Source organism: Rattus norvegicus, chromosome 2, assembly GCF_036323735.1.
Source record: "Rattus norvegicus strain BN/NHsdMcwi chromosome 2, GRCr8, whole genome shotgun sequence".
NCBI classification, from domain to species: domain Eukaryota; kingdom Metazoa; phylum Chordata; class Mammalia; order Rodentia; family Muridae; genus Rattus; species Rattus norvegicus.
In genome coordinates, this window is record NC_086020.1 from 104371609 (window position 1) to 104393848 (window position 22240).

The 22240-nt window shown below is 39.3% G+C and overlaps 1 protein-coding gene across 4 annotated transcripts in view; it reads left to right on the top strand.

The window, feature by feature from the left end:
• The window catches only part of Cp (ceruloplasmin), a 58784-nt gene that overhangs the window by 3273 nt on the left and 33271 nt on the right, over window positions 1-22240 (top strand). For all 4 annotated transcript variants that reach the window (XR_590972.4, XM_063281287.1, NM_001270961.1 and 1 more), the window contains exons 2-9: window positions 4218-4465; window positions 6185-6394; window positions 7140-7313; window positions 9106-9360; window positions 10228-10399; window positions 13532-13671; window positions 14634-14786; window positions 15849-16045. Coding sequence is in view for 3 of the 4 variants with exons in the window: in XM_063281287.1 (XP_063137357.1) it covers window positions 4218-4465; window positions 6185-6394; window positions 7140-7313; window positions 9106-9360; window positions 10228-10399; window positions 13532-13671; window positions 14634-14786; window positions 15849-16045 (1549 nt within the window). In the remaining variant the exon portion in view is untranslated. The remainder of the gene's footprint in view (window positions 1-4217; window positions 4466-6184; window positions 6395-7139; window positions 7314-9105; window positions 9361-10227; window positions 10400-13531; window positions 13672-14633; window positions 14787-15848; window positions 16046-22240) is intronic.

A 22240-nucleotide genomic window follows, 5' to 3' on the forward strand; every position in this document is an offset into this window, starting at 1 on the left:
TGAGGCTGCTAAATAAAAATAACAAACAATGGTTTGTAAGAGACAAGCACCTAAACAACTTTAACATTTCATGCTTCCCATGCTCCATTTGCTACAACAAATTCCATTTCCCCAGCCTAAGAGGAAGGTCAATTAGCATTGCATCTCTGCTGTGCTTGCAGAGCAAAGCTATTTTTGATGTCTAACTCACTGAGGCTTGTGCTATGTGCCCGTTAGTTGAACTGCCTGTAGCTAGACATTTTCCTGTGATTTCTATATGTTAAAGGAAGTAGTTCTGAAATGGCCTGCTAAAATTTTCTGGCCTAAAACTCTAGACTCTGTGGGTAGGATGAGACATCCCTTACAGGGGTGGAAGAGATGAGTTGCTGTGGGGCTGAGCAAGCAGAGAGGCTTCCTGCTGCTGAAGAGAAATTAGAAACGTCTAAGATTAAGGAAGAGTCCATGTACTGTTGCTGGCTGAAGTTGTTAAAAGTTGAGAAGCATCTAGGCAGCCTCCTGAGAGACGTCCAGCAAACAGTCCTACAGACTAAAGGCACAGAATTGTATCTATCCCTGACTTGTTCAGGAGGCAGATTTTTCCACAAGTCTTCAGGGGAGTGATTAGTCTGCTACCCTGTTGATTCCAGTGTCACGACGCCCAAGGCACAGAGCACAGACATGAGCTGTCAGACTTATGACTCATCAGACTATGAAGTTATAAGTAGCTATTACTTCAGGCCGCTGTACAATGATTGATTTGTTATGGAGCAATGAACATGAAATGAAGCATTTCAACCAGTGAACTCAAAACTCTGCTTTAATCTGGAGACTTTAGTAGCCAAGGTAAGGTAAATAAAACCAAACCACATCAGTGAACTCTGAACTCACCAGCGGAATGGTACTATTAACTAATTATAGTGGCACTAAAGACAAATTATCTGCCATTAAAAACTCAGTTCTGATTCTGAGTCTACCAGAAATGACAGGAATCAGCGTGTTGTTGTTGTTATTTAGTTTCATTTTTGTTTTTGTTCTTTCCTTTAAAAGGGGGAAAGAGGTTAAAAGAGAAAATGTGGCTGCTGGGAAAGAACCCCATTTGCTGTAATGAGTAGAAAGGAGCAGGTTGCCATTGTCGTTGAGAAGGACTGAAAATAAATCTGAATAATTTGTTTGGTTCAAAAACCATCTATACTAGATTCTTGTGGCAAAACAGCTGACTGGCAAGGTTCCCGTAAGTTTCCAGTAGGTGGCTGACCCTTTGTCCCCAAGCAATAAATGGCTTGCTGGTGTTCTTTTGAAAAACAGCACCATAAGCAAACAGACCTCCCCAGGTTAAATATTTCAGAATTTCCTAAGGAAAATTTCTCACAATGGCCAGGTCAAATTGAAAAACCAGTCTGGTGTGTGTGTGTGTGTGTGTGTGTGTGTGTGTGAGAGAGAGAGAGAGAGAGAGAGAGAGAGAGAGAGAGAGAGAGAAAGACAGAGAGAGAGACAGAGAGAGAGAGATTCCAAATGTATAAAATCTCTGAATACATTTGGCATCAGATCAATTCTTATTTTAAAGGTAATTTTCATACATATTTGATGCCCTCTAAAACTTTGACTAGAAAAAAAGATGACTCACAAAGCGAAGCACATTCCATTTTAAGAAATGAGTAATAAAACACTATGCAGTGGACGCATTTTGACAAGTGGACACCTGCTACAGTCTACATGATGGGATCCAGCCCTGGGTGCTATGGACTCACATTCAGGAAAACAGATGCATAAGGTGTTTCAATAAAGCCTTAAGGACTTGAAGGCTGCTTTAAAACCTGGATGGACCTGTGGAAAATGTGGATCAACAGGGCATGGCAGGTTGGGGATCTTTGCTACTGCTTCAGACTAGTGTCCTAGAAATGGTGTCAAACCCTGAAGACAATTTATTCTGAGATTTAGCCAAATGTGCCTGAGACTAAGCCATGATTCTTTTGGCTCACTGGGAAAGGAGGCATCAGCTTCTGCTGGCTGTGGCTGAATTTGTCCCTTATGACCTCCTCTCAACACAATAGACAGCCCGGATCTCTGGGGTCTTCAGTGCCGCACAGCCTAGACGCTGTCAAAGCACATGTTTAGTAAGATTTCTCCTGTCCACACTAATTCTGTGGGTTTGTGGCAGAGTTCACACCTATGTTCTGTCTGTTCTTTATCCATGGAGTTTCTGCACTCTCCAAGCCATCTCATTTTTTTTCCTTCTGCTTTTCCTTAATACAACAAAAGGCCTACAACTATAAGATAACACAAGCAGGACACACGGGGCAAGTGTTTTGGGCAGGATTTTGCCATTCCACAATTGATTTTTTTTTATTGTTTTATTCTTTCTACTCTTGGTGTGCCTATCACACCAGGATGGGTGTGAAGAAGCAGGAAACACCATCTCCATCATTTTTCAGTATGTAATTTTGTCTGTGAGAGTCCTGGTGTTTTTAGACAATCAGGGATGTTTGAAGTTCTCAGTATATGCTTGTCTCTTAGCCTATCGCCCTAGAAGTCCTTAGTCTATCTGGAGGAATGTGGCTCTGTTTCTACCAGTTCCTTGCTCCCTCTCTCCGAATTCAGCCATCAGAAACACTGACAAGTAGCAGTGCTTTCTGACCACAATTTCCAGGTTTCATTTGTATAACCATAAAATGAAGAGATCTGGCACCACCACGGTATTAGGTGAAAACAGAACTTTCCATACTCTTGTCTCATAGCATCAAGGAACCTCGCTTTCTCCGCACTGGCTGTCCATCCCCTTCAACCTTACAGGTTCTCACAAGTCCAGAGTAGACACCTGCACCAGAGCACACTAGCCTGTGTGTTAAAAAATGCAGGCACCAGTGTTTTACTCCCCTTTGTCCCCAGTCAGAATCAACAAACTGAGGGTAGGAATGTATTTGTATATCGTATAGTGCCTTAGTAGCTAACTCTTCAGGCTAATATTTAGACTACATGAGGCTAGAGTCCTAGACTTTTGACAAACATGTCTTCAACTTTTGTGACAATTTCGGAGCCCCTAACTAGCCCTGTTTTTGTCTTAAGACATGAAAAGAAAAATATATCTGACTCTTGCTGATTATCTCAACCCAGCAAACATGATAAACTTTACTTTTTAACCAGGTTATTCTACTCTGTGATGATTAACTAGAACATGGTAAAGTGTTGAAAACTAATGGTCTGTAATAAATAGCACAGACACAGATTCAAATGCAAGACCTTGGCTGTGGAGAATCTTACCAAGATCAGGATTTAGTTGAGTCCTTATGAATGGCTTCATGGCATTGTTCACTAACAGATCCCACTGAAAACTAACTTTATAAGTTCAGTTTAGGCACAAATATCAAATATGTCCTTTTCGTTTTCTCTTTCCTCCTTAGTGATTCTATTTATTATGTTGGTATATTTAAGTGAATTTTCAAATTATTAACTGGCATTAATCATAATATAAACATTCACTATTCTATGGTAGGGAAGGATTAAAAATCCAAATGGTAATTAAGATACAAAGGTAACTTTTAAACCCATGTGTATTACACAAATCAATTCTAGGACTCCTAGAGAAATGAAAACGATAGATTGGGGCTGAGGAGAAAGATCTGGGTTAATATTATTTGCTGTACAAGCATGAAGGCCTGAGTTCTGATACCTAGCACCCAGATAAGCAGGGCACAGCTGAGTACAGTGTAGCACTGGAGAAAGAGACACCCTGGCAGGTGGGGTTGGGGAGCTCACTGGTTAGCTAAAATGCATTACTCCATTGACTGCAGTGAGAGCTGTTGTCTCAAAAACTAAAGTGGAAAGTGATCTAGAAATATCCTAACAGACCTCTAGCCTCCACATCCACATTGACAGGTAAGTACATACACTTATGTGTACACACATGCACGTACATACACACAAATAACTAAATAATTTATAAGATAGAATTAATTTAGTTACACTCAGTTTTCTTTAGTTTTATTTTTGTACCATGGTGCTATGTTGTCTTCACAGGTGGTTCTCTACCATTATGCCTGATATGAAATACTTCATACAAGTAAATAATAAAGCTATTCAACAGCTTCTCCCTTTGTTTTTTTTTTTTTGTTTGTTTTGTTTTGTTTTTTGGAGGGGTATACACTACAAAGACTGAATGTGATGTGATCATTGATCCTCCTTAGTTCTTATGGTATCTCCAGAAATTATGGCTTCTGATGAAAATATGTTTTCGTTTTCAGGGAACAGTCCAATTTCTATCTTCGAAATGGTCCAGATCGTATTGGAAGAAAGTATAAGAAGGCCCTTTATTCTGAGTACACAGATGGCACCTTTACGAAGACTATAGACAAACCAGCCTGGCTAGGGCTTTTAGGCCCTGTCATCAAAGCTGAAGTTGGAGACAAAGTTTCTGTTCACGTAAAGAACTTTGCCTCTAGGCCCTACACTTTTCATGCTCATGGGGTAACTTACACCAAGGCGAACGAGGGTAAGTTCAGTGTATATTGTAATTGGAGTCTTCTCTTTTCAGTAGGAAAACCTTTTGACTTCTAGAATTGATATTTTTAGCTAGAACCTACCATACCCTTGAACACCAATCTATTTTATAATGGGATTGGAACTCACCACAATAGTGCTGTGTTTCTTCCGCTTGTGTGACTTTGTAGTGGGAATGCCACACATGACTAAGTGGATTGCAAGCTGATAGTGAGAGCACAGCTGGATCACCAGTGCTTAGTTACTCACCTAACAGAGGAAGACTATGGGACTGTGAGGAGTAGATATTGTGTCTGACAACGTAGAAGTGGCATGAGGTCAGAGGGAAGAGGATTCAGAATGGAAGCTGTCTAATCTTTGGAATTCTTCCACTGATCATATCGTAGCTGCTTTCACCTTCTATTCTGACCTCTCATAAACTCCAACCCAGCTAAGGTGGCCCAAATAAATCTCATCCATCAACCACCCAAGTTGAGGATCTGTGTGCAATCACTGGAACTCACATGGTGAAAGGAGAGAATTGGTTCCCCCAAGGTGTCAGATTACCTTCACATGTGCACAGACAGAGAGACATACATACATACATATAGACAGACACGCACACACACATAAGTACATGTAAAATCAATTTTGATTTTTAAAGTAATTTTTAAGAAGTGAGTGTTAGGTGTTGTGTGTCTTTTTCTTCTAAAGAAATGGGTCTACCTAAGTTTCGAGTGATAGACCAGGGAGTTTATCTAGGTTCAGTTGCAGGAGCATGGCAGTGCATAAGCAGTATCCTAGGGGAGGATGGGGCTGTCCTGGAACACCACTTCATGGAGCACCTCATGAGTCATCCCTCTGGACCCAATCTTGTGAGAGTCTCCTGTAAATAACCACAGCTGCTCTGATTGCAAAATTGCAATGGCCATACCATAAGCAAAGGACAGAGTTTCACATTGCATCATTTCTTTTCTGTTTTTCTGAGCCAAATGGTTCTACTAATAATACAACAACTGGCTACCATGCTTTTTCTATTTTACAGCACCATGGTATACTAAAGAGTTCATTTTCAAAAGACCATAACAGGCTTGTAATCTTGTTAAAAGAAAAAAAATTCTTATCTTTTAATGATACATTCTCAGATATTTTATAATTAAATATGGCTGAAATTTGCTTTAAAATCCTATCACATGGCTGAAGATAAATTTGAGTGGGTTATAGAGAAAAACAAGAATGGCCTTCAGTTCACTATTGTTGAAGCTGGGCAGACAGGTTCACGGGAAATCCACCAATACTTAGAGGAAGGTAGAAGTTTGAAAATTTCTAAAGTGTACATTTTTTGAGTTCTGTAGTTAAAACACACACACACACACACACACACACACACATCTGATATTATATAGGAAATTACAAATTATACATGAGGGTGGTTACTTTGTCTAATGTTTTTATACAATGATCCAAAGGCGAGAGCTTTCCCATAATTACGAAAGTCACAATCATCCTGAAATATCTGTCATGTGTGACTCTGTCAATTACCAACTTAGTAATAATCATTTCTGTGATGCTTACAGTCTCCCTAGACATTAGCCTTACATTTCTTTTTTGTGATTCCAAATAGGACATCACTAAATGTCCAAAGGACACCACTAGATGTTGAGGACTGACTATTCCTTCAACTATGTTCAAATGTGCTCCTTTTCTAACCCCACTGCATGCTGCTTTCCAGGGGCCATCTACCCTGACAACACCACTGATTTTCAAAGAGCCGATGACAAACTGTTTCCTGGACAGCAGTATTTGTACGTGCTGCGTGCCAATGAGCCAAGTCCTGGCGAGGGAGACAGCAATTGTGTGACCAGGATTTACCACTCTCATGTGGATGCTCCAAAAGATATTGCATCAGGACTCATAGGACCGTTGATACTCTGTAAAAAAGGTATATCTTCTCACTGCTCGCAATGTGGGAGGCAGGCGCGTGGCAGTTTGCTCTCTTTTTCAGCTTCTTTCTTAAACTTTGTTAGTCTGTATGGCAGTTGAATGCGTAGATGTAAGGGTAGAAAATGACGGGAAATATAGGGGAGGCCCTGAGGACAGGAAAGATGGAACAGGCATTTTGGAAGGAAAATGACAATAGCGCTAAGATGCTTGAAACCAGTGCTGTGAAGGGCAGGTTTGTTGGGTGTAACTCCCAGCGATGGTGTGGTAGAGAGATACATGACTCTACCATGTATACATGAATACTCACGGCACTCCCGGAAAGGTCTGGAGTCCCTTGTATTGTTTTAGTAAGTATAACAGTACACCTATTTTTTGCCTCACGAAGATAACATAACTCGAGAGTTTGAAATGTAATGTTGACTGGATCAATAATTACCTGCAGCCTCTTCATGGGTTCGCTTGTGGCTATATGTGAGCGCCAGTAGATTTGGATACATTTGAATTGTAACCTTCTCGATAGCCAAAATACATTTAATGTTTTTGTCAGTGAGGGAGTGTATAGATACCGGAGCATGCTGTACATGGCATGTGAACTTCGCTGAGTTCTTCCACAAAGAGGCACACACTTGTGTACTAAAAACATAAATACTAATTTTTAAAAAAGAAGCTCAAATCTTCTAAAAATATAAGTTGAGTCACATGCTAAAATGTCAGATCTACCAAATTACAAATTTCTACTTCAGGTTCTCTGCATAAGGAAAAAGAGGAAAATATTGACCAAGAATTCGTACTGATGTTCTCTGTGGTGGATGAAAATCTCAGCTGGTATCTAGAAGATAACATCAAAACCTTCTGCTCGGAACCAGAGAAAGTCGATAAAGACAATGAAGACTTCCAGGAAAGCAACAGGATGTACTGTAAGATTACAAAAGACATGTTGCATTTCGTTTTAATAATTGTTAAGCTTATTCCCTCACATGAATACTTGTAGCCTGAGGCCCTGATATCAAAAGCATACTGGACATGGAATTTGATATGTGTCTCGGTTAGGGTTACTATTGCTATGATGAAACACCATGGTCAAAGGCAAGCTTGAGAAGACAGAGTTTATTTGGCTTACACTTGCATATCATAGCCCACTATGACCTAAGTCCATAGTCAGGACAGGAACTCAAACAGGGCAGAAACCTGGAGGCAGGAGCTGATTCAGAGGTCACAGAAGAGTGCATTGACTGGCTTACCTCTCTCATGGCTTGCTCAGTCTGCTTTCTTATGGAGTCTAGCCTCACTGGTCAAGGGTGGCACTGCCCACAGCAGGCTGGGTCCTCCTCACTAATCACTAAGAAAATGTCTTACAGCTGGCTCTTAAGGAGACATTTTCTTTTTTGTTTTTTTCCTGTCCCCGCCCCAAAAGAGACATTTTCTTTTTTTTTCTTTTTTTTTTTTTTTTTTTTTTTTTTTTTTTTTTTTTTGGAGCTGGGAACTGAACCCAGGGCCTTGCGCTTCCTAGGTAAGCGCTCTACCACTGAGCCAAATCCCCAGCAAAAAAGAGACATTTTCTTAATTGAGACTCCCGCATCTCAAATGACTCTAGCTTATGCCAAGTGTCTCCTAAAAATGTCTTCTTGACAGCGCAAGGTTTTCTTTAATTCCCAGGGATAAAAACCAATGAAATTAGGTTATCTAGCCTTCAGAGCTTATGTGAAAAATTAAATACCTCAACAAGAATTAGATCCAAAAGTATACATGTTAATTTCGTTTAGCTTCTTTAAAATTATCTTCATTTAAAAACTGAGAAAACAAGAACTGTACTTCCAAATTAGAAGATGAGGTTATTTCCAACTTTCTATCTAAAAGTTTTTGTTTTGTTTTCATTGGCATGACTATCTCCTTTCTCTACACAGTCATCTTTTCCTTTGTTATCCTGCTAACAAAAATAGATGTTAAAAAAAATACCCAAATTTCTAATCTGAATGGAGATGATCTGTTACCTCTGGCCCATCTGGTATATTAATGGCCCTTAACATTAATGCTCATCCCCATGAATTTTTTAGAACAGCCCAACTGAACAGTGACCCTCAGTTTCTTCCAAGGGTCTCATACCATAATACTTTTGAGCTTTCAGGGCTTTCTTGTTCTGGTCGTTTCTGCCCCTTCCTGAATTCCTTTTCTTTCTTCAAATCTCTTTGGATTTTGTCTTTCAATCTTAGAAACATTTTTACCTGTTTTCTGTTCTTACAAAAGAAATTCATATATGTGAAAAAAGTTGTAAGGAAAAAGAAAAAATTTAAGTCATCTGCCCTTTACCTACAAGCACAGTTAATAACTGATTATTAAAATAACATTTAGTACTTTACCTTTAAATGAGTGCTTTCTAGCTGTACATGGATGCATCCATATTTATATAATACATATATAAAACCAATATGCATAGTTTATAAACATTAGAGACCATATAATTTTATTTCTAATAGCACAGCTAATATTCATCTTCAGTATGGTATTGACAATGACCCTTAGCCTGAATTAAAGTCCAAAAATGAAAGAGTATGTTATTGATTGGCAAGTCTGGCTTGGATAGGGGAAGAAGGTAACTACTGGTGTGGCGGATATTTTCTATACTGAACTGCTTTTGTGTTTTGTAAAGGTAACTGTCACTAGTCTAAGCACTAATGTCTATGGGGCACAACCTCTAATCTTGACTTGCAGCTATAAATGGATATACATTTGGAAGCCTCCCAGGGCTCTCGATGTGTGCAGAAGACAGAGTGAAGTGGTACCTTTTTGGGATGGGGAATGAAGTTGACGTGCATTCAGCGCTCTTTCATGGTCAAGCCCTGACCAGCAAGAACTATCATACTGATATAATCAACCTGTTCCCTGCCACTCTAATTGATGTTTCTATGGTGGCCCAGAATCCTGGAGTCTGGATGCTCAGTTGCCAGAACCTGAACCATCTGAAAGGTAAGATGTCTTCACCTCCAGTGAGCTGCTGGTTGTTAAAAAGCTGTGTCTTAGTTAATCTACTAGTAGAAGGTAGAAGAGAAACAGAACCGATGAGCTAGTTAAGTAATCTGAACACTGAATTATTACCTTGGTTTTAGCTCCCTGTTCACATCATAATGAAATAAGAGTAGGTAAGCCTGAAATGTTTATAAAGTAATGAAATCTGGAAAAATATTCTTTTCTCGAATACAGCAATGGGGTCTGCCATGAAAATACAGCATCCTTTGTAGTTTCTCAATGTAGACTAGATTACTATCAAAACAGATTTATAGGTTATGTGGGAGAGTAGTTTGTTTCTTGACTTGTGTCAAGTAAAACCAACTTTTTTATTCATCTGTGATTTGTCTGTTCTTGGCCTTAGCTTGTAAATGTCATTTGTCTCCATGATGCAAGGTATAAAAACGCTTAGTTCTTAAAATCTCATAAATTTGTGAAATTTATCTCCAGAGAAAATTAGACTTTGAAAAATTTACCCCTTGAAAGATATTCCCTCAGAGACTATTGTTTTAAAATAGCCAAGCCCCCTCAAAAGAAAAGGCTGGTTTAGTTAATGGGTGTGTGACAAGGAAGGTTTAGAGTCTTAAGAGCAACCCCACAAAGTCTGAGATCTTCTTTTGAATACACACATGCTTCTTAATTCATAAATCATAAAAACATACATAAATATATAAAACAGACATACATCTGTTTTAAAAATAACTTTGCACCAGTAGCCTGTAGAGATGTTTACCATGCTTTGTTACCTGTGAGGATTGATTCAGTTTCTATGTGCCACCACATCAGCAATTGTCCCTACTCATCAGAGCCTCCCCTGGGCTCTTTCAGCTGGTTTGCAGGCCTTTTTCCAGGTTCGTGACTGCAACAAGCCCTCACCGGACGACGATATCCAAGACAGACATGTGAGACATTATTACATCGCTGCCGAGGAGACCATTTGGGACTATGCTCCGTCTGGGACAGACACCTTCACTGGAGAGAACTTAACCAGTCTGGGAAGGTAGCACCCCACAAAGACCATTTCCTTTATGACCAAGGATATTAAGTATTTACATAGGGCTTATTGGCCGTACATATATTTTCTTCAGAGAAATATCCATTTATGTCCTTTGTCCAGTTCTGACTTGGGTTGTTTCTGTTGGTATTTATTAGTTAGGAGCTCCTTATACAGCCTGAATATTATTCTTTCATCAGATACTCAACAGAGTATTTTCCCCTGTTGTGTAGCCCTTCTCTCTCTGTATGGTATCCTATGACGCACAGAAGTGACTCTGTGGGCTGTTGGGCTGGTTTTCATAAGATGACGCAATCTTTTTCAGTCTTTCTTTCCTATCTGCCACTTTCCATAAAGAAGAGAAGGTGCCATCTTAAAAGTCAACAGGCATCATGGAGACGACTCAGGTGCTCGCTGACGACCCATCCCCAGGACACACATGGTGGAAGGAAACAACTTACTTTTGAAAGTTGACCTCTGACCTTTACATATACGACATGGCATACATTGGTACCTATACACCAAATAAGTGTCAACAAGATTATGCCATATCTATGTCTATCTGTGTCACACTACTGCCTCACAGATCTGTGATCCATCTTTAAATTTTCTTTCTTAAAAAGTTTTTTTTTTAAGTTTATTCTGTATTCCCCAATGTTGCAGTGTTGGGCCTGTCTGTACCCAGGCCTGTGGCTCCTAAAGCACAGACTTAAGTCCCAGGTTCACTGACAACCACATATGACAACTCCCAAAGCTGCATCTTTAACCTCCACAACTCTTACAAACCTCAGACTTGTATTTCGGTTTTTCTTAATGACACCTTTACTTGGCTGAGGCCTGTCCAACTTAGTGTGTCCTACCTGAATTCACTGTGTCCTGTTCACAGCAATTTCCTCTGCACTCAGTGAACACCATTGCCAAGGTCCAGAACCTACATACTGTCCTGACCAATGCCACCTACACCCCCCATCAGGTACTGAATCACCAGAGTCTATGTTTCTCTGGAAACTGTCTTCTTTCCTCCACCCTCTTCACCAACACGACCAAACTCAGTATCTTACATGGAAATTATAAAAACTGTCCTCTTACTGGTCTTCTTCATATAGTATTTGACTTCCTATTGTTTTCTCTAAGCAGCTACTGGAGCAGCTACTAAAATACTCATACTGAAGTCTTAAATCCTTCCTTATTGCCATGGAATGGAGTACCCAAACCTTAACCAGTCCCCTTGCCCACCTCTATCTCTCCAGGTCTCATTCCTTACTCCTCCACCCTATACTCTATGCTTGCTGAGTACACAGCTCTCTGCTGTGGTTTCTGGGCCCATCTTCTTCAACTGTGGGCCGCCATATGGGACTGAGCAAATTAATCTGGGTATCACGAACATTTTATCAACAGTAAAAGTTTTCTGAATGCCCAACAACCAAAAATTAACTAAAAACATAATTTATCATGAATCCAAGGTGATTTCGACAGGGCTTTCCTCTGTTCGGCCACGCGGCTCCTCTGTAGCCTTGGACCTGCATGCACAGCATGCGCACTTTGCATTCTGCGTGCCACTCTGTGCTATCTCAGCTGCCTGAAACACCCCAGCTCAGATTCAAGGCTATGTGTGTTATGAATTACCAAGCTTTCTGCTCTTATACACACGATCTCATAGCTTCACCACTGCATGCATGTGCAAACTGGCATATCTTTTGTTACAGGGTTTGATTTTAAAAATTGCTGTTTGAGTTGCTGACTTGCACACACATACACACACACAGACACACAGACACACAGACACAGACACACATAAACACACACACATACACATAGATACACAGACACACAGACACAGACACATATAAACACACACACACACACACACACACACACACACACATACACACACACCATTGTTGAAAGAGTTTTTGTTTGGGATTAAAGCAGAAGTTCTAGTGGTTTCCAAAGACCCTGAATGTATTTGTCCCATTTGTACTATATACTTGCTATACTAACAATTATAAACCAAAATATTAATCTGTTCTAAAAAGTGTTTGAGATGCTATGTTCTGCAGTGTCACATATGCAGCCAACACTTAATTCTTTCCGTAAGGATAAATAAACACATCTATCTTATTAATATGAATTTTGCTTTCATTTTAAATAAATGGCACAATTATATGTATTTCAAAATTCATCTTAAAATAAATTTATAGTTTCTTATCCTATCACAGCAGTATTTAATTTCTAAACCCATTTTATATATCTCTGTACCTAGGCTAGGGTCCTATAAATTTTTCTCAGGCCAAAGAGAGCTTAGAGTGGGAAGACTTAAGGAGCCTTGCTGTGGAATGTGGTGTTCTCACCATATACTTATTCTTGCTCCTTTGAACCTCCCAGACTGTTACTTTTTTTTTGTGATCTTCTGGTAGATTCTCTCCATCACCCACACGTTCCTCAGATGACCCTCCTTTACCTCAGAGTCTTAGGACATCATTTCTAATGGTTTCTGTGAATGGTCTACCCTGCTTTTTTCAGGAGAAATGTTCTACAACACTCAACTTCTTCAGCTCATATAACCAGAGCTAAGGTCTCCTCTGATAGATGTGTGATCTATCTGGATGAGGAGTTCAGCTTACCTGTCACTATTTCACCAACACAGTCCAGAGGTCCTGGCAAAAAGCTGGTGTCAACCCATTTGTCAAACAAAAGAGATGAATAGGGTGACTCTATAAAAATCATATCCCCTTCTAAAATTGAATTTCTTTAGTTGGGAAAAAACTAGCAACTGCACTATCACTTGACTTCTAGCAAACAAACAGAGGCATTGAGCTGATGCTCAGACTCAATGAAGAACAGCGGCTACACAGTGGGGTGAAGTGTCTACTCTAGAACAGGGGTGATGTGGTCATGATGAAATGTGTCTTCACTTCACTTTAAAATGTAACTTCCTGCTTCATTTTCTACTCCTTCACCAAACCTCAAGAGTGGTTTAAGTCTGTGTGCCTCTTTGGTGAAATTAGTGTGGACCATAAGCCATGGCTGCCATGCAGCGCTAAGCACTAGCCCGACTCTTCTCTTCAGTTAGGATCAAAAAGGCACCTCTATTCTAACTCCACACCAGAATCAACCCCCCTTTTTTCCTTTTGGCAGTGATTCAAGGGTATTTTTTGAGCAAGGTGCTACAAGAATTGGTGGCTCTTATAAAAAATTGGTTTATCGTGAGTACACAGATGATTCCTTCACAAACCGGAAGCAAAGAGGCCCTGATGAGGAACATCTTGGAATCCTTGGTGAGTTCAAGCAGGACACACATGAGGGAAACACTTTCTTCTTGGCTAACCCAACCTCAGGAAGAACGAAAGTGTCCGGCCTTGCAGCATGATTCCTAGATAGAAGCTGGGGAGATCGGTACCATCCAACACAGCAGCTCACTCAAAATTATCAGTCATAAATTTTCACTATTTCATTATATCATGATGACTGCAAATGAGTACTTATCTCTCCAGAGAGATAAGGGCAATTGTTTGAGTTGGTTTAAAGAACTGACTTACCCAAATGTATACTTTCTCAGAAACCAAATGTAAGCTTACTAAATGACCCAGGCTGAATCTGTCCAAGAGGCTGCTCCCAGTTCCAAGTCCTCTCATAACTGGTAAACACAGTATAGACTCAAGAATCAGTCTTTCCCTTTATCTACTAGTTGGGTGACTTTATTTTCTTTGCCTGCTCTTTTCTGTAAAATTGAAAATAACAGTTATTTCCTTGTGAAACTATAGTAAGGGTTAGATGTTAGACATGAACACTTAGAAGAAAGGATAAGATGCCCTCAATAAATGTCTTTTTGGGTATTACATCAAGCATTTATGTACTATATAACTATATCTTTACTTAACAATTGGTAACATCAATTTTAGAGTTTTACATTCTAAAACATGGTTATTCGTCACACCCACCTTAAACTTACCACAACTGAGGTCAAAGGCCATGCAGCCCAGACCAGTAGGTTGAAGAAAGTGTAGATACTCCAGATGTTTTCGTAGGTGTGTAAACACTATAAATGAGTTTTTTTATGTGCAAATTTTACCTACTTCAAGAAAGACAATAACCAAAGTAATTTCCCTCAAGTTGGATAAAAGAAAAAAATCTTGACTTTTTTCAAATTTATTAGATTGTTGCAATAATGGACTTTTAAAAACACCAGCCTGTATGTCACGGGCCAAATAAAGACAACTAATACACTCTTTGTCCCTAGGTCCTGTCATTTGGGCAGAAGTAGGAGACATCATTAGAGTCACCTTTCATAACAAAGGACAATTTCCTCTCAGCATTCAGCCAATGGGGGTAAGATTCACCAAGGAAAATGAGGGAACATACTATGGCCCAGATGGCCGTTCCTCAAAGCAAGGTGAGTAGGGAATTCAGGGCCTGAGAAAGCTGAAGGGAGGATACCAAACAGTGCCTATATTACTTTTAGGAATAATCCAAACTGAAAATAAAACTCTTTTCTATCCTTTCTAATTAGTTTACAGAATTTTGTTATATCTTAATTGGATAACTAAATAAGAATTTAGCTAAGCTGTATCAATTATATATTTTTGAAATACTATTAGATGAATATTTTTTTAAGGTCCTGCAATGTTAAGGTTACAGGCTTAATTTAGGATATTTAAACTATAACCAAGGTTATAACCAAAACTACTAGTAATCCATAATCTCATATATATATGTGTGTGTGTGTGTGTGTGTGTGTGTGTGTGTGTGTGTGAATCCTTCTGTTTTCATCTGTGTATATATAGCATACTTTAAATATGGTTGAGTTTGTAGTGTATAAATATACTGGCATTACAGTTTTGTGATGTTTGCTCTCTTACCGTTATAAGCATTTATTAATATGACTTCAGTGATATAAAATATCGACCAATGAATATATATTCAACTATCTTTATTGAGTCTTAGCAATGAAATCTCCTAATTTTGCTGCCAATTGCAACATGACTATATAGGCTGGCTACTGAAGCTTTGTGGCTTCAGTTTTAGGTGAAAATTTAGAGAATTTGCTAAGGATCACAGATTAAGTTCATTTCAGTTCTGCTATTGCTTTCTGTTTAGTTTGGTCTAGAGAAAACGAACGGATTACCCCCTATTGCCAGGTACGGTTGCACCTGACAGACGGATAGAGGTGATGGTATTTACTGTCAACATTAGTTCTGCTTGAAAGAAAATAGAGATATTTCATATCTGAACACAAAGAGGGAGATCAATCCTAGGCAGACATCTGGGGCTTCCTGAATTTATCACACCAGTCTGTCAAATGTGACAGGGTAGCTCAAGGGGGAATTCTAATTGGGACCGAGGAACTTAGAGGTGTATTATTAGACCTAACCAGTCTGTGGCTCAGTAGTCACTTTTGAAAGCTCATATGTAACCTTTCTATTGTGACCATTCTTATATCCTCATCCTCGAGCAGCCTCCCATGTGGCTCCCAAAGAAACCTTTACGTATGAATGGACTGTCCCCAAAGAAATGGGACCCACTTATGCAGATCCTGTGTGCCTATCTAAGATGTATTATTCTGGAGTTGACCTCACCAAAGATATATTTACTGGGCTTATTGGGCCAATGAAAATATGCAAGAAAGGCAGCTTACTTGCAGATGGGAGACAGGTAAGCCCAGACAGGGGAAAGGGAAAATGACACCTAATTTGTTTTAAATTATACTATAAGAATAAGTGGCTTTAAGGCACCAAAGATTTTCGTATTATTTTAAACTTTTTCTCTGATTTATAATATTTGTACTATGGTTGGTCACAGTGATATATACACTAAGTATTATGCATTTAATTTCTCATAGAAATATCTCTAGTGGATTAGAAATTGCATTATATATGGAATGCATACTGTTTTGTGATAAAAATTAGCAATAAAAAATAACCTCTTGAGTCACCACCACAATCCCATCATTTTTTAAACCTATAAAATAAGTATTTTATGATGTATCTCTGAAGATAAGGGAACCTGTCATGTGATTCGTATACCCAAAGTCTCAGCATTTGGGAAGTCAAAAGAGACAAATAAAGAGCTCAGGACTATCCCCAGCTACCTAGAGCATGAAGATTATGGGCTACATGAGAACCTATGTCAAACAAACAAACAAAACAAAATTATATAGATATGGTCTTCGAAACTGGGCCTGGAGACACATACCCTGTAGCCTTAGTGCTTGAAACAAAAGCACTACATTTAGCCAGGAACAGCAGCACTCACCTTTTTTTTTTTTATAAAATTATTTATTTATTTATTTATTTATTAACTTGAGTATTTCTTATATACATTTCGAGTGTTATTCCCTTTCCCGGTATCCGGGCAAACATCCCCCTCCCCCCTCCCCTTCCTTATGGGTGTTCCCCTCCCAACCCTCCCCTCATTGCCGCCCTCCCCCCATAGTCTAGTTCACTGGGGGTTCAGTCTTAGCAGGACCCAGGGCTTCCCCTTCCACTGGTGCTCTTACTAGGATATTCATTGCTACCTATAAGGTCAGAGTCCAGGGTCAGTCCATGTATAGTCTTTAGGTAGTGGCTTAGTCCCTGGAAGCTCTGGTTGCTTGGTATTGTTGTACATATGGGGTCTCGAGCCCCTTCAAGCTCTTCCAGTTCTTTCTCTGATTCCTTCAACGGGGGTCCTATTCTCAGTTCAGTGGTTTGCTGCTGGCATTCGCCTCTGTATTTGCTGTATTCTGGCTGTGTCTCTCAGGAGAGATCTACATCCGGCTCCTGTCGGGTCTGCACTTCTTTGCTTCATCCATCTTGTCTAATTGGGTGGCTGTATATGTATGGGCCACATGTGGGGCAGGCTCTGAATGGGTATTCCTTCAGTCTCTGTTTTAATCTTTGCCTCTCTCTTCGCTACCAAGGGTATTCTTGTTCCCCTTTTAAAGAAGGAGTGAAGCATTCACATTTTGATCATCCGTCTTGAGTTTCATTTGTTCTAGGTATCTAGGGTAATTCAAGCATTTGGGCTAATAGCCACTTATCAATGAGTGCATACCATGTATGTCTTTCTGTGATTGGGTTAGCTCACTCAGGATGATGTTTTCCAGTTCCAACCATTTGCCTACGAATTTCATAAAGTCGTTGTTTTTGATAGCTGAGTAATATTCCATTGTGTAGATGTACCACATTTTCTGTATCCATTCCTCTGTTGAAGGGCATCTGGGTTCTTTCCAGCTTCTGGCTATTATAAATAAGGCTGCAATGAACATAGTGGAGCACGTGTCTTTTTTATATGTTGGGGCATCTTTTGGGTATATGCCCAAGAGAGGTATAGCTGGATCCTCAGGCAGTTCAATGTCCAATTTTCTGAGGAACCTCCAGACTGATTTCCAGAATGGTTGTACCAGTTTGCAATCCCACCAACAATGGAGGAGTGTTCCTCTTTCTCCACATCCTCGCCAGCATCTGTTGTCCCCTGAGTTTTTGATCATAGCCATTCTCACTGGTGTGAGGTGAAATCTCAGGGTTGTTTTGATTTGCATTTCCCTTATGACTAAAGATGTTGAACATTTCTTTAGGTGTTTCTCAGCCATTCGGCATTCCTCAGCTGTGAATTCTTTGTTTAGCTCTGAACCCCATTTTTAATAGGGTTATTTGTTTCCCTGCGGTCTAACTTCTTGAGTTCTTTGTATATTTTGGATATAAGGCCTCTATCTGTTGTAGGATTGGTAAAGATCTTTTCCCAATCTGTTGGTTGCCGTTTTGTCCTAACCACAGTGTCCTTTGCCTTACAGAAGCTTTGCAGTTTTATGAGATCCCATTTGTCGATTCTTGATCTTAGAGCATAAGCCATTGGTGTTTTGTTTAGGAAATTTTTTCCAGTGCCCATGTGTTCCAGATGCTTCCCTAGTTTGTCTTCTATTAGTTTGAGTGTGTCTGGTTTGATGTGGAGGTCCTTGATCCACTTGGACTTAAGCTTTGTACAGGGTGATAAGCATGGATCGATCTGCATTCTTCTACATGTTGACCTCCAGTTGAACCAGCACCATTTGCTGAAAATGCTATCTTTTTTCCATTGGATGGTTTTGGCTCCTTTGTCAAAAATCAAGTGACCATAGGTGTGTGGGTTCATTTCTGGGTCTTCAATTCTATTCCATTGGTCTATCTGTCTGTCTCTGTACCAATACCATGCAGTTTTTATCACTATTGCTCTGTAATACTGCTTGAGTTCAGGGATAGTGATTCCCCCTGAAGTCCTTTTATTGTTGAGGATAGCTTTAGCTATCCTGGGTTTTTTGTTATTTCAGATGAATTTGCAAAATGTTCTGTCTAACTCTTTGAAGAATTGGATTGGTATTTTGATGGGGATTGCATTGAATCTGTAGATTGCTTTTGGTAAAATGGCCATTTTTACTATATTAATCCTGCCAATCCATGAGCATGGGAGATCTTTCCATCTTCTGAGGTCTTCTTCAATTTCCTTCTTCAATGTCTTGAAGTTCTTATTGTACAGATCTTTTACTTGCTTTGTTAAAGTCACACCGAGGTACTTTATATTATTTGCGTCTATTATGAAGGGTGTCGTTTCCCTAATTTCTTTCTCCGCTTGTTTCTCTTTTGTATAGAGGAAGGCAACTGATTTATTTGAGTTAATTTTATACCCAGCCACTTTGCTGAAGTTGTTTATCAGCTTTAGTAGTTCTCTGGTGGACTTTTGGGATCACTTAAATATACTATCATATCATCTGCAAATAGTGATATTTTGACTTCTTTTCCGATCTGTATCCCCTTGACCTCCTTTTGTTGTCTGATTGCTCTGGCTAGAACTTCAAGAACTATATTGAATAAGTAGGGAGAGAGTGGGCAGCCTTGTCTAGTCCCTGATTTTAGTGGGATTGCTTCAAGTTTCTCTCCATTTAGTTTAATGTTAACAACTGGTTTGCTGTATATGGCTTTTACTATGTTCAGGTATGGGCCTTGAATTCCTATTCTTTCCAGGACTTTTATCATGAAGGGGTGTTGAATTTTGTCAAATGCTTTCTCAGCGTCTAATGAAATGATCATGTGGTTTTGTTCTTTCAGTTTGTTTATATAATGGATCACGTTGATGGTTTTCCGTATATTAAACCATCCCTGCATGCCTGAGATGAAGCCTACTTGGTCATGGTGGATGATTGTTTTGATGTGCTCTTGGATTCGGTTTGCCAGAATTTTGTTGAGTATTTTTGCGTTGATATTCATAAGGGAAATTGGTCTGAAGTTCTCTTTCTTTGTTGTGTCTTTGTGTGGTTTAGGTATAAGAGTAATTGTGGCTTCGTAGAAGGTATTCAGTAGTGATCCATCTGTTTCAATTTTGTGGAATAGTTTGGATAATATTGGTATGAGGTCTTCTATGAAGGTTTGATAGAATTCTGCACTAAACCCGTCTGGACCTGGGCTCTTTTTGGTTGGGAGACCTTTAATGACTGCTTCTATTTCCTTAGGAGTTATGGGGTTGTTTAACTGGTTTATCTGTTCCTGATTTAACTTCGATACCTGGTATCTGTCTAGGAAATTGTCCATTTCCTGCAGATTTTCAAGTTTTGTTGAATATAGGTTTTTATAGTAAGATATGATGATTTTTTGAATTTCCTCTGAATCTGTTGTTATGTCTCCCTTTTCATTTCTGATTTTGTTAATTTGGACACACTCTCTGTGTCCTCCCGTTAGTCTGGCTAAGGGTTTATCTATCTTGTTGATTTTCTCAAAGAACCAACTTTTGGTTCTGTTGATTCTTTCTATGGTCCTTTTTGTTTCTACTTGGTTGATTTCAGCTCTGAGTTTGATTATTTCCTGCCTTCTACTCCTCCTGGGTGTATTTGCTTCTTTTTGTTCTAGAGCTTTTAGGTGTGCTGTCAAGCTGCTGACATATGCTCTTTCCTGTTTCTTTCTGCAGGCACTCAGCGCTATGAGTTTTCCTCCTAGCACAGCTTTCATTGTGTCCCATAAGTTTGGGTATGTTGTACCTTCATTTTCATTAAATTCTAAAAAGTTTTTAATTTCTTTCTTTATTTCTTCCTTGACCAGGTTATCATTGAGTAGAGCATTGTTCAATTTCCAAGTATATGTGGGCATTCTTCCTTGATTGTTATTGAAGACCAGTTTTAGGCCGTGGTGGTCCGATAGCACGCATGGGATTATTTCTATCTTTCTGTACCTGTTGAGGCCCGTTTTTTGACCAATTATATGGTCAATTTTGGAGAAAGTACCATGAGGAGCTGAGAAGAAGGTATATCCTTTTGCTTTAGGATAGAATGTTCTATAAATATCCGTTAAGTCCATTTGGCTCATGACTTCTCTTAGTCTGTCTACATCTCTGTTTAATTTCTGTTTCCATGATCTGTCTAATGATGAGAGTGGGGTGTTGAAATCTCCCACTATTATTGTGTGAGGTGCAATGTGTGTTTTGAGCTTTAGTAAGGTTTCTTTTACATATGTAGGTGCCCTTGTATTTGGGGCATAGATATTTAGGATTGAGAGTTCATCTTGGTGGATTTTTCCTTTGATGAATATGAAGTGTCCTTCCTTATCTTTTTTGATGACTTTTAGTTGAAAATTGATTTTATTTGATATTAGAATGGCTACTCCAGCTTGCTTCTTCTGACCATTTGCTTGGAAAATTGTTTTCCAGCCTTTCACTCTGAGGTAATGTCTGTCTTTGTCTCTGAGGTGTGTTTCCTGTAGGCAGCAGAATGCAGGGTCCTCGTTGCGTATCCAGTTTGTTAATCTATGTCTTTTTATTGGGGAGTTGAGGCCATTGATGTTGAGAGATATTAAGGAATAGTGATTATTGCTTCCTGTTATATTCATATTTGGATGTGAGGTTATGTTTGTGTGCTTTCATTCTCTTTGTTTTGTTGCCAAGACGATTAGTTTCTTGCTTCTTGTAGGGTATAGCTTGCCTCCTTATGTTGGGCTTTACCATTTATTATCCTTTGTAGTGCTGGATTTGTAGAAAGATATTGTGTAAATTTGGTTTTGTCATGGAATATCTTGGTTTCTCCATCTATGTTAATTGAGAGTTTTGCAGGATACAGTAACCTGGGCTGGCATTTGTGTTCTCTTAGGGTCTGTATGACATCAGTCCAGGATATTCTGACCTTCATAGTCTCTGGCGAGAAGTCTGGTGTGATTCTGATAGGTCTCCCTTTATATGTTACTTGACCTTTTTCCCTTACTGCTTTTAATATTCTTTCTTTATTTTGTGCATTTGGTGTTTTGACTATTATGTGACGGGAGGTGTTTCTTTTCTGGTCCAATCTATTTGGAGTTCTGTAGGCTTCTTGTATGCCTATGGGTATCTCTTTTTTTAGGTTAAGGAAGTTTTCTTCTATGATTTTGTTGAAGATATTTACTGGTCCTTTGAGCTGGTAGTCTTCACTCTCTTCTATACCTATTATCCTTAGGTTTGATCTTCTCATTGAGTCCTGGATTTCCTGTATGTTTTGGACCAGTAGCTTTTTCCGCTTTACATTATCTTTGACAGTTGAGTCAATGATTTCTATGGAATCTTCTGCTCCTGAGATTCTCTCTTCCATCTCTTGTATTCTGTTGGTGAAGCTTGTATCCACAGCTCCTTGTCTCTTCTTTTGGTTTTCTATAACCAGGGTTGTTTCCATGTGTTCTTTCTTGATTGCTTCTATTTCCATTTTTAATTCCTTCAACTGTTTGATTGTGTTTTCCTGGAATTCTTTCAGGGATTTTTGCGATTCCTCTCTGTAGGCTTCTACTTGTTCTCTAAGGGAGTTCTTCATGTCTTTCTTGAAGTCCTCCAGCATCATGATCAAATATGATTTTGAAACTAGATCTTGCTTTTCTGGTGTGTTTGGAT